The sequence below is a fragment of the Mus caroli genome, unplaced genomic scaffold (genome assembly GCF_978045245.1).
Source record: "Mus caroli unplaced genomic scaffold, Mus_caroli_1 scaffold_8, whole genome shotgun sequence".
Taxonomy (NCBI): Eukaryota; Metazoa; Chordata; class Mammalia; order Rodentia; family Muridae; genus Mus; species Mus caroli.
In genome coordinates, this window is record NW_028227263.1 from 138,391,160 (window position 1) to 138,407,991 (window position 16,832).

General features: G+C 40.5%; 1 protein-coding gene across 1 annotated transcript; it reads right to left on the reverse strand.

Annotated features, from left to right (window-relative positions):
- Positions 1 to 3,027: 3,027 nt before the first annotated feature.
- LOC110289245 (uncharacterized) lies at positions 3,028 to 11,171 on the reverse strand. Its single transcript, XM_021155383.3, has 4 exons — positions 10,926 to 11,171; positions 10,281 to 10,319; positions 8,075 to 8,201; positions 3,028 to 6,819 (listed from the first exon to the last, which is right to left on the reverse strand). The coding sequence occupies exons 2-4, from the start codon at positions 10,311 to 10,313 to the stop codon at positions 5,588 to 5,590; spliced, it is 1,392 nt and encodes a 463-aa protein (XP_021011042.1). The 5' UTR covers positions 10,314 to 10,319; positions 10,926 to 11,171; the 3' UTR covers positions 3,028 to 5,587.
- Between the last annotated feature and the right edge of the window lie 5,661 nt (positions 11,172 to 16,832).

Below are 16,832 nucleotides of genomic sequence, written 5' to 3' on the forward strand. Positions count from 1 at the left end.
TTATCAATGTCTGACCATTGTGTCTTAAAGATCTGTAGTCCACTTTTCATGTGCTATTTTACATACTAATGTCTATCACATTTGTCTATGACATCATATTTGATACCATATACCTGTCATATATGTCTATCATATTTGATTTGGTTGTGTGATACATATATATTCATGCTGTGTCAAGTAGTGTCAACTATATAACTGCCATGCAGGGTTACTAGGTTTGTGTCTGGGTTGGACTTCTCTAAAACTATTACAGAACACATACTCATACTCCATTTATGACTTTACAATACAGCCCTTACACTTTTGTTTCCAAACAGTGGTATGGTAGTGAATTGCAGTATGGAAAAGATGTTTAAATATACACTATTAACTAAAAAAAACCCAGATGCACTGTAGAATGCTACTGTAACAAGCTTTTCTGTATAGTGCATCGATCCTTTATTAATGTCATCATTAATCTTAGTTATGTTAAATGGGTTGAAAAATGCCTAGAAAATTGATAAAGCACACTTCTGGTAAAGGTTTATAACATTTATGTAGTGTGGGGGTGTGTGTGTCTAACTTGAAGAAATCTTTTTTTTTTTTTTTAACCTTCCACCATGTAGATCTCAGGGAGTGAACTTAGGTTGTGATTTTGATGGCAAGCAGCTTTAGCCACTGAGGCATCTCACTGGCCTTGCTGGGAAGATTTATGAGAGTATTTCTAAAGGTCATTGGCATCAGATCTGGAAAAAAAGGAGGAAGACTTCCCCTGAACATTAATGTCACAGCTCATTAGGGGTTTAGATGAGCAAAACCCAGAAGGTGGAGCTACCATACAAGCTTCATTCCTCTTAACTACGTAACTTTTCTTTTCTTGCATCTACAATGATTTGAGGACATCAGGCTGCAGATCATTCAACATTCATTCACTCATTTTTTTATTGACACAGCGTCTCACTATGTAGTTCTGGCTGTCCTGAAATTATGTAGACCAGGCTAGATTCGCCACACTCAGAGAGATACACCTGTTGCTGCCTCCCAAGTGCTAGAAATAAACGGCATGCACCACCACCACCACCTGGCTTCAACTTTTAGACAGTAGACTCAGTCTGTACTGATTCTCTAGGGGCTCCCAGGCCTTCAGACTTGAACTGTAGGAGGGGCACTTGTGGTACTGTTCTGAATCTTCCAGCCTCTTAGACTAGGCAATACTGATTTTCTGGGCTTCCCAGTCACTGTGGGACTATCCAGTCTTTGTATAATCTAATTTACCCTTACTTTCCTTATATTACATGTAATTTCCAATTGGTTCTATTTCTTTTGATCACTATAATACAGTATGTAGTCATGAGGAATACAGTAAGTTAAATGATATCAGGACAATGAAAAATAAAAAGATAACAAAACCAAATCAACAATAACCAGAATTTAGGGATATATCAAAATTCAGGACTGGGATGTAGCTTAGTTGGTTGGATATTTACCAATCATGCCCATAGCCACAGCACTAGAGAGGTAGATGTAGAAAACTCAGAAACTTAAAATCATACTCAGCTATTGAGCTCAAGGCCAACCTAGACAACATGACACTATAAAACACAAACAATAACTACTTGGTAATATATATATAATTACAAATCATTTGTAAGGATTCATAAGGCCTCATATAATCTTTACTATTTACATATATGAAAATATCCATTGAAAAGTTTAAACATACCCTTATGCCCATTTTACATTCAGAGGGATAGATTAAAAAAGCAAGCAATCCCCGGATATGGCAGTCTCTAGATGGTCCATCCTTTCGTCTCAGCTCCAAACTTTGTCTCTGTAACTCCTTCCATGGGTGTTTTGTTCCCAATTCTAAGAAGGGGCAAAGTGTCCACAGTTTGGTCTTCGTTCTTCTTGAGTTTCATGTGTTTAGCAAATTGTAACTTATATCTTGGGTATTCTAATCCCATAATCAGATTCATCCCATAATCCCATAATCAGCTTCATCCCATAATCAGCTTCCAAAAGCTGACACCATTGCATACACTAGCAAGATTTTTATGAAAGGACCCATATATGGCTGTCTCTTGTGAGACTATGTCGGGGCCTGGCAAACACAGAAGTGGATGCTCACAGTCAGCTATTGGATGGATCACAGGGCCCCCAATGGAGGAGCTAGAGATAGTACCCAAGGAGCTGAAAGGATCTGCAATCCTATAGGTGGACAATATGAACTAACCAATACCCCACCCCCACCCCCGGAGCTGGTGTCTCTAGCTGCATATGAATCAGAAGATGGCCTAGTCAGCCATCAGTGGAAAGAGAGGCCCATTGGTCGTGCAAACTTTATATGCCTCAGTACAGGGGAATACTAGGGCCAAGAAGTGGGAGTGAGTGGGTGGGGGAGTGGGTGGGGGAGCGTGTGGGGGAGCGTGTGGGGGACTTTTGGGATAGCATTGGAAATGTAAAAGAAATAAATACCCAATTTAAAAAAAAAAAGCAAGCAATCAGGAATCTTGTTTTTAAGCATGTATATTAAAATGGAAGCTATGAACATCCATATAAAATTTTGGTAAGATAATTACACCACAATTAAATTATCTTTAAAAAGCAAGGATGATAATCAAAAATTGTCACTTTCTAATGCTTTACTTCATGTTCTTCAGGGTACTTGTCATGACTACATCAATATAATAAAGATAAACCAAACACACTATTGCATATCCCTTCCTGACTCAGTAAACATATCATTTTAACAGTTTGGAATTGGCCAACAGTGGGAATGCAATTAACAAATATTAAAACCAGTATTTACATCATATGAAAAGGCTAGACTTAAAGACAGGGAATATGCTAAGAAAGCCGACCACGTTTAGAGCAGGCAGTGCCTATGACTGTCAATACTGTGAAGAGAAGAGAAAACCTGTTAAAATAAAGTTCCAGTACTTAAAAATACCTCCCCCCATTAACCAAGGACTTACCTATCAAAAACTTCAAGGAATAAATGAAGTCTCAATACATATTGTTAGTGTACATCTATTTATTAATGAAAAGGACAGTAACATGAATTTTCATTTGAAAATAGGCAAAAAAACAAGTTTTAAAAACATACACTTGGCAAGTAACCACACAAAAATATTCAGTATCATGAAACACGAAAAAAGCAATTAAGACTATACAATGTGTTATTATACAGCTATTCAAATGGCTCAAAGCAAACTCATTAACCACACCAAGTACTAGCAAGAATGTTCATATACTGTCTACATCAGTTGTTCTCAATGGGTCGTGACCCCTTTGGGAGTCAAATGACCCTTTCACAGGTGTCACCTAAGACCATAGGAAAACACAAATATTTACAGTTCATACCAGCAGCAAAATTACAGTTATGAAGTAGCAACAAAAATAATTCCATGGTTGAGGGTGACCACAGCATGAGGAACTGGATTAAAGAATTGCAGCATCAGGAAGGTTGAGAACCACTGGTCTAGAGCAGTCTATACCAGTTTGACACTTTCTTAAAAATGGAAGCATTCACATATACTTAATTACTGGCTCAAAAGGAATTTAAAAATGTAAGCATATTGAATCATACGCTCATATCCATAATATGTAACAGCTCAAGAAAGGATTCAACCAAGAGCCGAATGAATAAAAAAAAGATCAATAAATTGTTGTATAGTTACAAAACCAAACATGGTATAGCACTATAACATTATTAAAAAGCAGCAGTGATGAATCTCAAAATAATTATGTATTCCTAAAAGACACTGTATCTAAGGGAAAAAAATAACTTTTGTTTCCATTCACAAACTGCACTCTTAAGAGTCAAATATAAGCTATTCAATACTTACAAGTCCGAGAACACAAGGGAGATTTTAACAGGGTGAGGTAAGTCACAGACAAATTCATCATCACAAAGATGATTTTAAAATTTCTTTGAAGGATAAATCAGAGATGACTGCATTTCACTAAAACATTGATAAACTTTATAAAAAGTGACTCAAGATACAAAGCTCAGAACTCCTACTTTCTGCAAACCAGAAGGCTTGGTAGCCCTCATTTTGATTGAACTCTGTCCTCATATATAGATAAGGGCAGCCTTTTGTTAATGCAGGAAATGGCAGAGACATTTGTGAATACCAGACTGCAAACACAGCAGCTGGAATGCAATTATAACAGCTACATTCTAAGACTAAAGGATCTTCATTTCCTTATTTTCCTATTTCTATAACAAGACTGGAGGTAAATAATCAAGTTAAACTCCACTATCCCACAAAACCATACCATTTTTGACAATGACCTCAGCTAGTGTAAATACAAAGATCTTTAAGTCCTATGAATTCAGCCAAAGACAAAGATTGTTGTGTGCACTTTTAAAAGAGTCACATTCCATCTGGCTGGCTGAAGACTCCACTATACCCATCTTTTGTATGCCAATGATGATTCACATCTAGCTCTGATCACCTCATGAGTGGTCATCTTATTGGCTGGTGCCTATGGAATAATTCCTATCCGGGCACACTCTTTATACAGCCTTATGAGCTGTCTCTCTGCATGATAGGCATTTTTAGGACATCCTTTGAGAAAAAGAAATGAGCCAAGTCATTTCATTTCCACAAGTAAAGGAGCTTATGGAAATAACAGACATCTTCTTGAGACGACCACAGAAAGTTTTCAACTAGATTTTCGTGTATATGAATACTTATTCAGTTATTCATAAACTATAATAAAGAAGTCCCAGCTGTTGGCCTGGGAAGCAATACAAATTTGCTTTATTTTGCTGTCCGTGCAGAGGTAAACCAAGTTGAGACCCTCTATAAAAGCTGTCCATTCTTTCCTAGAATGATCAGTCTGTTTACCAGCCTTCCCACTTAGTAAACTGCACTCTTAAGAGTAAAGGTAGCTTTAGGAATAAGGCATTTATCAGTGTACAAACCAGAGCAAAGGGGAGAAGGCAGTGACCAACTGATAATCAGAAGGCTGGAAACATTCACCTAACTGTCATGTGACACAGATTAAAAACTACTTTTTAAAAGAAGCAGAGAAGCAAATTCTAGACATCTTTAGCAGACAATAAATTTGATCTTCTTGGTGAAATCTTAGACATATCCACACTTTAATCAGTTAAAACTGGGGGACCAATTTTCCATAAATACTCCATTGAAGAATTCTTCCAGACAATCTGCAGTTTGCCTTTCCTTACCATGATGGTGTAATCATTGCACACTGGTCATGTGGTAGAGAACGACTGATAGCTTCTACCACAAACACTGGTACAAAAATGGCAAAGGTCTTGGCCAGTTCAGGATGGGCAAACCAGTTGCTGAACCTACTTATGCCTGAACTCCTGAGGAATCTTATTCCCCTGGATACCGGAAGATCAACCTTACATTGTAGTTGGATCCTTTGCAAAGGTTCTAGTGTCATAGTACTTGAAAAAACAAAAAACAAAAACAAAACAAACAAACAAACAAAAAACCAAAAGCAAAACCAAAAAGAGGGCATTCCCTATAAATCTAAGGCTTTTTCTCAAGTACAGATTTGGAGGAGCTGACTGATGTTAGGCCTTCAGCTGAAGGCTTATCCACATTTGCTTCTTTCATGAGGTTTCTTAAGCGTTATGACATTTTTGGTGATGAATGAGGCTAGAGCACTGACTAAAAGAATTCCCACATGTGTCACATTCATAAGGCCTTTCTCCAGTGTGAACTACCTGATGCTGAATGAGACCGGACTTTTGGCTAAAGGACTTTCCACACTGGCTACACTCATAGGGCCTTGCTCCTGTATGAATTCTCCGGTGTTGAATAAGGATGGAGCTTTGACTGAAAGACTTCCCACACTCACTACACTTGTAAGGCCTTTCTCCAGTGTGAACTCGCTGGTGTTTAATAAGGGTAGCTTTTTGGCTAAAAGATTTCCCACATTCTCTACATTCATAAGGCTTTACTCCAGTGTGAATTCTCCGGTGTTGGTTAAGAATGGCACTTTGACTAAAGGAATTCCCACACTCACTACACTTGTAAGGCCTTTCTCCAGTGTGAACTCTCTTGTGTTTAACAAGTGTAGCTTTTTGACTAAAGGACTTCCCACACTGGCTACACTCGTATGGTCTTGCTCCAGTATGAGTTTTCTGGTGATCAACAAGACTGGAGTTCTGTCTAAATAATTTCCCACATTCACTGCACTCATAAGGCCTCTCTCCAGTGTGTATTCTACGGTGATCATTCAGGTGGGAGGTCTGGCTAAAGAATTTCCCACAATCTCTACACTCCCAAGGCCTCTCTCCGGTGTGGACTCTCTGATGTTGATCAAGGGAGTATTTGCCACGGAAGGTCTTTCCACATTTGCTGCACTCATAAAGTTTCTTTCCATTGGAGGTTTTTGGGTGGTGAGCAAGTGTTTGCTTTTGACTGGAAAGGCTCTGACACTCTTCTGACTTGTCACTTTCATGACTTGTTTCTTTCCTACCCTCAGTGCTTTTTCTGTACTTCTTAGTTTTGGGACAGACCTGAGACTTCAGAAGGCTCAGTATATCTGGGAGGTCTTTTTCAACATCCCAACTGGGGAAGGACTTTGCTGACAGGTAGAACAGGTATGAAGACCTGTCAGCATTCTTCTCCAAGGGTTTTCCTGTACTATTATGGTCTTGGTGCTCATCAACTTTTGAACTTGCCTCTGTACTATGTTTCTGCCCAGGTAGACCAGGCAGGCACAAAATGTCTTGCAGAATTGGGACACACTTTTCACAGAGGTTAGTTTTCGGTGTGGTCTCGGATCTCAAACCCTTTGACGCTCGTGTAGAAACCCTTCGCTCTTCATCTTCTGTTCTATGCCCACAACCTGAAAGAGAATTACTGATGAAATGCAATGTTGATTATGTTTGGAGGAGGAAGTCCAAGCATACGAACACTCCACAAAATGTTTCCCCCAAAGACAAATGGATGGGTAGGAAGGATCTGCATGGAAACATCAGGTCTCTAAAGAGAACAGAACTGGGAAGGCCTCACAGAATAAAGGCCACCAAATGAACCACAAGGGCACAATCTATAACTCTTTTACCAATGGCCATAAGATACTAGAACACAATATTCATACATTCATCATGGTTAGCTTCCAAATCCATAAAATTTATGACAGAGTGAAGCAGGATGTCATTTGCTGTTGCTAAATGTAAGTTTTATAGAAATTAGGTTACATGCAAGCCTCAGAACTCCAATCAAAAATGTATAGCATGTACTCAGAATTGTGTGTGAGGTAGTTCTAGGAACCACAAAGGAACCACGGAGGAACAGTACAGCACAGAAGAATATGAGCGACATGGAGAAGGGGATACCCAGGTGACAGAGATCATAGATAAAGTTAGAAGGCAGAACACTACCATGTCTGGTGAAGATAATATGAAAATGAGGCTTGGCTGGTAGTACTTGCACCTAAATTGGTGGACACAGGATGTTTTGGAAGGTAGCCTGGATGTTTTGCCTTCCTCTAGATGCCACTTATCACATCCAGGCCTCCTATAAAGCCATGGCTGCTTTTCAGAAGAACCAGATTCCGAGCTTGATATCATTACATGTGACCTAATGAAATGCTGTCACTACATGTGACATCATGACAAAGGTCCACAAGAAAGAAAAGACATAAGAAGTGGTTAACAAGGGTATCTCACAAAAGATTGCTATAGATCCCAGGAAAGAAAACACTAGTTTTAAAATATCCAAAATCAATGTCTAGCAAGAAAAATACATGATTCCAAAACTGCAGCCATGCCATATGGCTGGTCACTCCTAAGCTCTTGTCATGCCAAGTGTCATGATTGTAGACAGAGCTAGTGGCAAGACAAGCAAGATGACACCCATTAATTAGGATGACCACAAGATACCCAACTTCCATAAAACGGGAAGCAAGTATTAGGGTTACACAGAGTGAGATCTACTTGAGGTAGTAGACACAGTTCAATGCTATTACACATAACATATATACCCAGAATATGCAGAAATTAATAGATCTCAAAGTCTAGTATGGAAAAGATAAGTCTGCCTCTAGGGAAAAAGAGGACAGGGGGTTTCAGGATACTAGGACCATGTGAGAGCCTTACCCTGGGAGTTTATAAGTGCAAAGTTCTGCAGCATAACACTGAGGTACAGGAGCCTCTGAGTCTCATCAAGAAGTCTCCATTCTTCATGGGAGAAGCAAATAGCCACATCTTGAAATGTCACACAGCCCTGCATAATAGGGACAGTTTATTCCATAGTCAACCTCACCCCATGTTGCCAAGAATACCAATTTACTCATCCATCTCATCTTCTCCCTCTTCCCCATATTCCTACCTCAAGCAATATCCAGTCCCACTACCTCTGGTAACAATTATATTCCAATAGTTCCAGTATTGGTGTCCTAGCACCACCAGCAAATAAAATAATACTACCTAAACTGGTATATAAGGCTTTATCTGTCCTTGGCAGACAATTTCTCAGGGGTCTTTCTGATGGTCCCTTTTAGAAACAATTAGATGAGTTCACCCTTCACCCCTTTATCCTCAATGTTAAGGGTCGAGCTCTTAAAGATCATGATCCCTTCTTAGACTACATTCTCAGTCTTACTCTGAGACCTAACTTTAAACCCCTTCTCCATATCTTAGCTGTATCACTATCTTCCCTACAGATTTAGCATACAGCATTCAGAGAGCAGTAGGCAAATATAAAATAGGATCAAGTAATTCTCTAAACCTCAAATGGTACCAACTGTTACAAGCAGTCCAGGATCCTGCTCCAAAGACCAACTGTTCTTTGCTTCAATCTTAGCTACCCAGAATCACCTGCAGTCTGCCACACCCTTGTCTTCTACTTCGGCTGATTTTCAACATCCCCTCAACAGTGATAGAGCACTGATTTCCTTTGATATCCTCATATGGTGGAAGGAGCTCTAACTAGTTTTGGGGCACCTTGTTTCAAGGGCACTCACTAATCCCAACTAAATTAATTACCTTCAAAGGCCACCGAGATTAGGATTCAACAAGTTAAATTTGAAGAAACAAAAATATTTAGTTCTAGCCACCGGACACCTTCTACTTAGTATTGCTGCCTCTGTGTCTACCTTATTGCCCTAAGCCTTAGAACGTTGATCATCCTCTTGCTCATGTCCATCAATGGCTTCTCCTCTCATAACTGTGTTTCTAATGGCTATTACTTCTTCCTAGATGTCCAAAACTCAATCATTGTTCCACCATTCCTGAGTAGCTAATATATTACTGTTACGAGAAACAGAACTACCCCTACTTACAACAATGCACACTAACATTTTTTTTGCTAAACACTGACCAGCACTTTTTAAAGATATATCTATCTTAAACTTCCTCTCAAATTCAAGGCCTATAAAGCCACCTAGCACATGATGTCTTCCTTCATTGATTGTGAAAGACCTTAGAAGTAGCCAAAAGCAATTAAAAAATATTCTAAATGGAAAGAAACCTGATTACCGACTTTATATTACATGTGATGGAGTATCCATCCTTCTAGATTTTAAACTCCTAAAGCAGTGGCTTTCAACCTGTGGGCTGTGACTCACTTGGGGTTAAAGACCCTTTCACTGGGGATGCCTACGACCAAGGGAAAACACAGGCATTTATGTTCCAGTTCATAAAAGCAGCAAAAGTATAGTTATGAAGTAGCAATGAAAATCATTTTATGATTGAGGGTCACCCCAACATGAGGAACTAAAGCATGGCAGCATTAGGAAGGTTGAGAACCACTGTCCTAGAGCCTATATAAATAGTATCTTCCCTTCTTTAAAATCTGAGACTCTAAGCAGCTCCAATTTCAAAACTAATCTAGACTCCTGCCACTTCCTCCATCTTCACCCTGGTCTAATCACTGCTAACACTCTCCCAAACTATTAAGGCAGCTCCCCCCATGGTCTTATTGACTTCCTCACAAGAACTGGGTTCTCCATGCCACAGAAACATGGAGGCTTATGTGACTAAGATTAGATCACCTCCCTCCTCTTCCCTTTCCTTTCCCTAAATGTTGAATTACTCTCATCACTCTAAAGCAGTACGCTGAGATTCATTCCAGATCTGAATCCTGCCCTGCTGCTTTCACTTCCCACAGAAGAAAACACTTGGGGTTCTATGAACCGCATGAGCCTCATCTCCAAACATTTACACATGCCAATGCCTGCGCCAACCTTACAGATCACATTCTATTGTTTGTTACCAAAAGGAACTACTCCAATCTTCAATTTGTTAAGGTTCCTTTGACTCAAGACAAATATCTCAGGGACAGCCTAGGACATATTCTCCTCACCTGCATGAGGGCCATATCCACTTCTGCACTCATGGACACCTGTGAGATGAGAGATGTTATGAATGATGGCAGGGATACAAAGCTTTTGGTTTTCCTATACCCTCTCCCAACCCGGAGCAAAGTGACATAGGGATGCCCTTATTACATCTGATCCTAAATCCTCAGTGCTTGTGCTTACTTATGGGCCCTTGAACAATGACTCAACTGGCCTATGATATAGCTCCACCCACCCTCCAGGTGGTCCAAGAACTAGCTGAGATGAGAATATACATACATACTTACATACATACATACATACATACTCTCACCACGAGCAGAAGCTTTTTGGAAACCCTAAAACCCACACTCAAATCTGTGTAGTTTTTCCATAACACGAATTCCTGTCATGGGGATAACGGTACAACACTTCATCTCATTATTACGGGCCTAAATAGTCCACACTTCAGCGTCGCTCCAAGAAATTACACACACTATGGCCCTGGCTGTACCACTCCGCCTCCTCATTGTAGCTTTGCAAATAGAAAAGCCGAATCACATACTCCTACTAATACAGGGATCTGTGGAGTAGAGACAGTAGACTCCCTAATTCCGACTCTGCAAGATAAGTGGCGAGGACAAGGGAGCCCCAAATGTCGCACCACTTACCTAAGCCTGGTGCATGAGCGTGGGCACAGCCATCCAAGTAGGCGAGCGCAGACAACGGGGAAACCGGGACGAGGGACCTGGACAATACTGCCACTGTCAGTGCCCGGACTGCGATGGATATTACGCCCTAGAACCGCTCCTTTGAGATTCTTCGACCCGTACCTCTGGACAAAGGGGTCTTGCACACGATCTGGAAGGAGGGACCCAAAAACCGCTAAAATGAGCGCCACAGAGCGCAGCCGGAAATCCCGCCCCATCCCTCCAGCCAAACCCGAAGATGGTACTATCCTAAATTCTCATTGGCTCATGCTCTTCTCTCTGTGGATAGCGCATTCTGGGTAACGTAGTTCCTTCAGATATGCTTCTGTGGGTGGGGAAGCCGTGCAACTTCATCACCTGGAACAAAGGCCAAAAGGGATGAGTGCTGGGAAGCGCCATGGACGCTAGCAAACAACCCTTTTCATCTGTCTTCTTTTCTGAAGTCCTCGGCCATAGTCTGGGGCCACCCCCCACCCCAGTGTTTTCCAACTTGGGGGCAAACAGAATACAAGGATGCTAGACTGGAGGTCAAAAGAAGCTGTGGTTGTATAGGTGAACTCAAACTCTGAGGGAGCTGTGGGACTTCTCCATGTGTACCCAAATGTTGGGCAGACATCCCGATGAAGAGCCCATGGCTAGCCTCTTGAACTAGCTCAGGGCACTTGGCCTCCTAGTCCACTGTTGGAAGCCACTTGCAGGGAGTCGAATTTAAATCCGTCGTGACTCCTACATTTCCCTGTTGTCTGCTTAGATACGCCCCCCCCCCTTGGTATTCTAATACCACCCTATCCTTCATGGCACTTGTCATGCCCCTTCTTCAGTGTCGTCCTAAGAGAAGACACACAGCTCCTTAAACGTCAAATAGATCGTCCAGTAGCTAGAAAGTTGGCTGACTAGCCTGAATATCAATAAGAAGCAGAAATTGCCTCTCCAGGACAAAAGAAAATCAGGATCTGTGTGAGGCCAGCAAGTTCTGCAACTCTCCCCTCTCCTGAGGGCGCTGCTTACAGAGGTAGATAGCAGCAGCCACCAACTGGTCATAAACTAATGTTAAATGTAACTCTTGTACACAACTACAAAAAAGACAAAGTTAAACAGAGTTTAAGCAAATCTTAAACTCTTAGCATATGAAAAGTTTTGTGTTTTTCTGTATTTGTGTATTTGGCATCCATAAATCTCAGGACTAGAGATAGCTAAAGTTGTAACTTATGCTGATGTACACCATGCAATTCCTACAAAGGATGCCAGAGGCAAGAGAATTATTAGTTCTAGGCTAGCATGGTTACAGAGCATGAGTCAAACTAAAATATCAACAAATACCAACAGCGAAAGTCAATTCAACAGTTTGGAGTGTCTTTTCAAAGTTACTCAGTTGTCTAAATTTCCAAGTGGCTAGGCTTTCTACTACTTCTAGGGAACTAACTGGTCTGGACTCAGTCTTTGCAGTTTGGTTTATTAAGGGAAAATGTGCCTTGCAAATCTCATCATTTTGGGGGACTTTCTGAAGCTATTTTGCATCGTCTTAACTGCCTACTTAAGAATGGAATGTTTTGATTTCACAGTTAACAGTTATGCAACAAAGATATACATACATTATTCCACATTTTAAGGAGACTGTAGAAAGAAATGAAGGCAGAGTCACTAAACTTGTGAATTTTTCCTAAAGGTAAAAATCATTTGTTTTGCTGTAAAGCTCTTGCCCTTCTTGTTTAATCACATATATTTTATTTCCTATTATAGATCACCCTGGCTCTTAACAAGCTGAGGAACACCATATAAATCAATAGACATGAGGATACATATCTCCTCATATGGCAGGAGGAAACTTCCCCTATACAGTGCCAGCCATTATCTGGATGTGTGTAAGAGCTAAACAGTTTATGCTATCATTAGAAGTGGAGAAAAAACAAATTCTCTTCAGTGACCTCTGGTTTTAACAAAATGAACATATAAAGGCGACAAAGCCCTACACAGAGCCTAAGCCTTAGGTAGAAAAACAAACTAGATGAAGGAAGAACTGAAACCTATTTTCAGCTATCCTGTACTTAAAAGAGAAAGTGGTTTCCCCACAAAAGCTACTCATCCATGCAGAGATCAATTTTGTCTTCTCCCACTGAGAATTGTAAACATAATCCCAATGACTACAGGTAGACTCAACAGTGAAACATTTACTAGTGGATAGACTAATCGTTGGTAGTCACCAGCTTGTAAATGGTAGACTGGAAAACTTAACCACAATGTCAGTGTGAGAACAATTTTTAAAAAGAAGGAAAAGACATTGCTTGAAAGCTCAAGCAGACTGAAGACTGATTCCTCCCGATTAAAAACCATGACATATATGTTTCAATTAGTCAGAAAAGAAAACATCCCTACTTTAGCATCTGCTCAGGATTTCCTCCAGGGAGCATTCAGATTTTTGACCTTCCTAAGCATGCTGAGATGAGCAAAGCACAATGAACAAGCTGATAGAGGAAAATGGTTTCTACCAGAGAAAGTGGCATGAGTATAACTCTGATAAGGGACCAAATCACATCAGCATGTATGGAGCAATTCATGTAAGCAGCACCCATGCCTGAACTCATAGGGAATACAAAAGCCCTGGATGTTTGAAAATATAAGGCTCAACTTCAGGCAAGTAATTCCATTATAAAAGTTAATACTGGAAAAACAACAACAATAGCAAAAACAAAACAGAACATTCTCTGCAGGGCCACAGCTTCTTGAGCACAGTATAAATGTCCACAAGTTAGACTTTAGACCTTGGACTGAAGCTATTCTTGCATGTTATTTTCATGAAGCATCTCCATGGTATGAGATTTTTCAGTGGGGAAAGAGGGTAGACTGTAGAGGGAATTATTTCCCACATTTGCCACAGTCATATGTCTTTTATCCAGTGTAAACTACCTGGTGTTGAAAAAGATGAAACTTTTGGACAGAAGACTTACCACACTGGGCACATTTATCAGGCTTTAATCCAGGGTGAAGTTTCTGGTGTTGCATAAGACCATTGGTTTCTTGAAGAAAAAGTCCCACATTCTTTGCACTCAAATGGGTTCTCCCCAGTGTGAGATCTCTGGTGTTGAATAAGCTTAGATTTGTAAATGAATGCTTCCCCACAATTGCCACACATAACACATTTCTGCATGGTGAGGTTTCTGGTATTTGTTGGGAGTGCTTCTTTGGCTAGAGGATTTCCCATTCTCATAACACACATAAGGCCTTGCTCCATAGTGAATCATCCTATTTTCAAGCAGACTACAGCTCCATGTAAAGAACATCCCACACTCATCACACTCATAAGGTCTTTCTCCAGTGTGGATTCTGCAGTGCTCAGTAAGGTTGGAAATGTGCCTAAAAAGATTTTCCACATTCATCACACACATAGGATTTTCCTCTCATGTGAGCTCTGTAATGTTTAACGAGGATATCTCTTTGGGTAAGTGGTTTCCCATATTCTCCAAACCCATAAGGCCTTTCACCTGTGTGAATTCTGAGATGGTTATTTAGGTGGGAGGTTTAGCTAAAAGATTTTCCACATTCGTTGCAATTGTAAGACCTTTCTCTACAATGGACTAGATGGACTATGTGTGGATGGGTACGAAAGTCTTTAGGGAGGTGGACGTTCCCTCATTTGGTAGACTCAAAATGTCTTTTTTAAGCATTGGCTCTTGGGTGGTGATCCTGCATGTGTTTATGGCTGGAAGCTTCTCTGAGTACAACCTGCTTAGAATTTCTTACTTGCTCTCCGGTGAGAAAAGCACCTGGGTAGCTAGGGTGCAGGGTCGGCTGACACTCGCCAGCTACCCACAACACCGGCCACAGGATCTTAAGACTTCTGGTGAGTGGAACACAGCTTCTGCTCCAATCCAATTGTGCGCGGGACCTGAGACTGCATTAGTTAGGGAAGCAGAAAACCTGGCCTGAATAGGACCAAGGGCCTCTTCCTGCCGGACCAGCACCAGGGTAGCTAGAGCACAGGGTCGGCTGACACCCGCCAGCTACCCACGACCCCCACCACAGGATTTTGAGACTGCTGGTGAGTGGAACACAGCTTCTGCTCCAATCTTTAAACAGTGACAAGGACAACAACTAACCCCAGAGATTACCAGATGGCGAAAGGTAAACGTAATAATCTTACTAACAGAAACCAAGACCACTCACCATCATCAGAACCCAGCACTCCCACTTCGCCCACTCCAGGGCACCCCAACACACCGGAAAAGCTAGACACGGATCTAAAAGCATATCTCCTGATGATGGTAGAGGACTTCAAGAAGGACTTTAATAACACACTTAAAGAAATACAAAGGAACACAGGTAAACAGGTAGAAGACAGTAAAGAGGAAGCACAAAAATCCCTTAAAGAATTGCAGGAGAACACTGCTAAAGAGTTACAAATCCTTAAAGAAAAACAGGATAACATAATCAAACAGGTAGAAGTCCTTAATGAAAAACAGGAAAACACATCCAAACAGATGATGGAAATGAACAAAACCATACTAGACCTAAAAAGGGAGGTAGACACAATAAAGAAAACCCAAAATGAGGCAACACTGGAGATAGAAACCCTAGGAAAGAAATCTGGAACCATAGATTCGAGCATCAGCAACAGAATAAAAGAGATGGAAGAGAGAATCTCAGGTGCAGAAGATTCCATAGAGAACATCGGCACAACAATCAAGGAAAATATAAAATGCAAAAAGATCCTAACTCAAAACATCCAAGAAATACACACACAATGAGAAGACCAAACCTACAGATAATAGGATTGGATGAGAATGAAGATTTTCAACTCAAAGGACCAGCAAACATCTTCAACAAAATTATAGAAGAAAACTTCCCAAATCTAAAGAAAGAGATGCCCATGAACATACAAGAAGCCTACAGAACTCCAAATAGACTGGACCAGAAAAGAAATACCTCCCGACACATAATAATCAGAACAACAAATGCTCTAAATAAAGACAGAATACTAAAAGCAGTAAGAGAAAAAGGCCAAGTAACATATAAAGGCAAGCCTATCAGAATTACACCAGATTTTTCACCAAAGACTATGAAAGCCAGAAGATCCTGGACAGATGTTATACAGACACTAAAAGAACACAAATTCCAGCCCAGGCTACTATACCCAGCCAAACTCTCAATTAACATAGATGGAGAAACCAAAGTATTCCACGACAAAACCAAATTCACACATTATCTCTCCAGGAATCCAGCCCTTCCAAGGATAATAACAGAAAAAAAACAATACAAGGACAGGAACCACGCCCTAGAAACAACAAGAAGGTAATCCCTCAACAAACCTAAAAGAAGACAGCCACAAGAAAAAAATGCCAACTTTAACAACAAAAATAACAGGAAACAACAATTACTTTTCCTTAATATCTCTTAATATCAATGGACTCAACTCCCCGATAAAAAGACATAGACTAACAAACTGGCTACACAAACAAGACCCAACATTTTGCTGCTTACAAGAAACTCATCTCAGAGAAAAGGATAGAAACTACCTCAGAATGAAAGGCTGGAAAACAATTTTCCAAGCAAATGGCATGAAGAAACAAGCTGGAGTAGCCATTCTAATATCTGATAAGATTGACTTCCAACCCAAAGTCATTAAAAAAGACAGGGAGGGACACTTCATACTCATCAAAGGTAAAATCCTCCAAGAGGAACTATCAATCCTGAATATCTATGCTCCAAATACAAAGGCAGCCACATTCATTAAAGTAACTTTAGTAAATCTCAAAGCACACGTTGCACCTCATACAATAATAGTGGGAGACTAAAACACACCACTTTCACCAATTGACAGATCATGGAAACAGAAACAAAACAGGGACACAGTGAAACTAAGAGAAATTATGA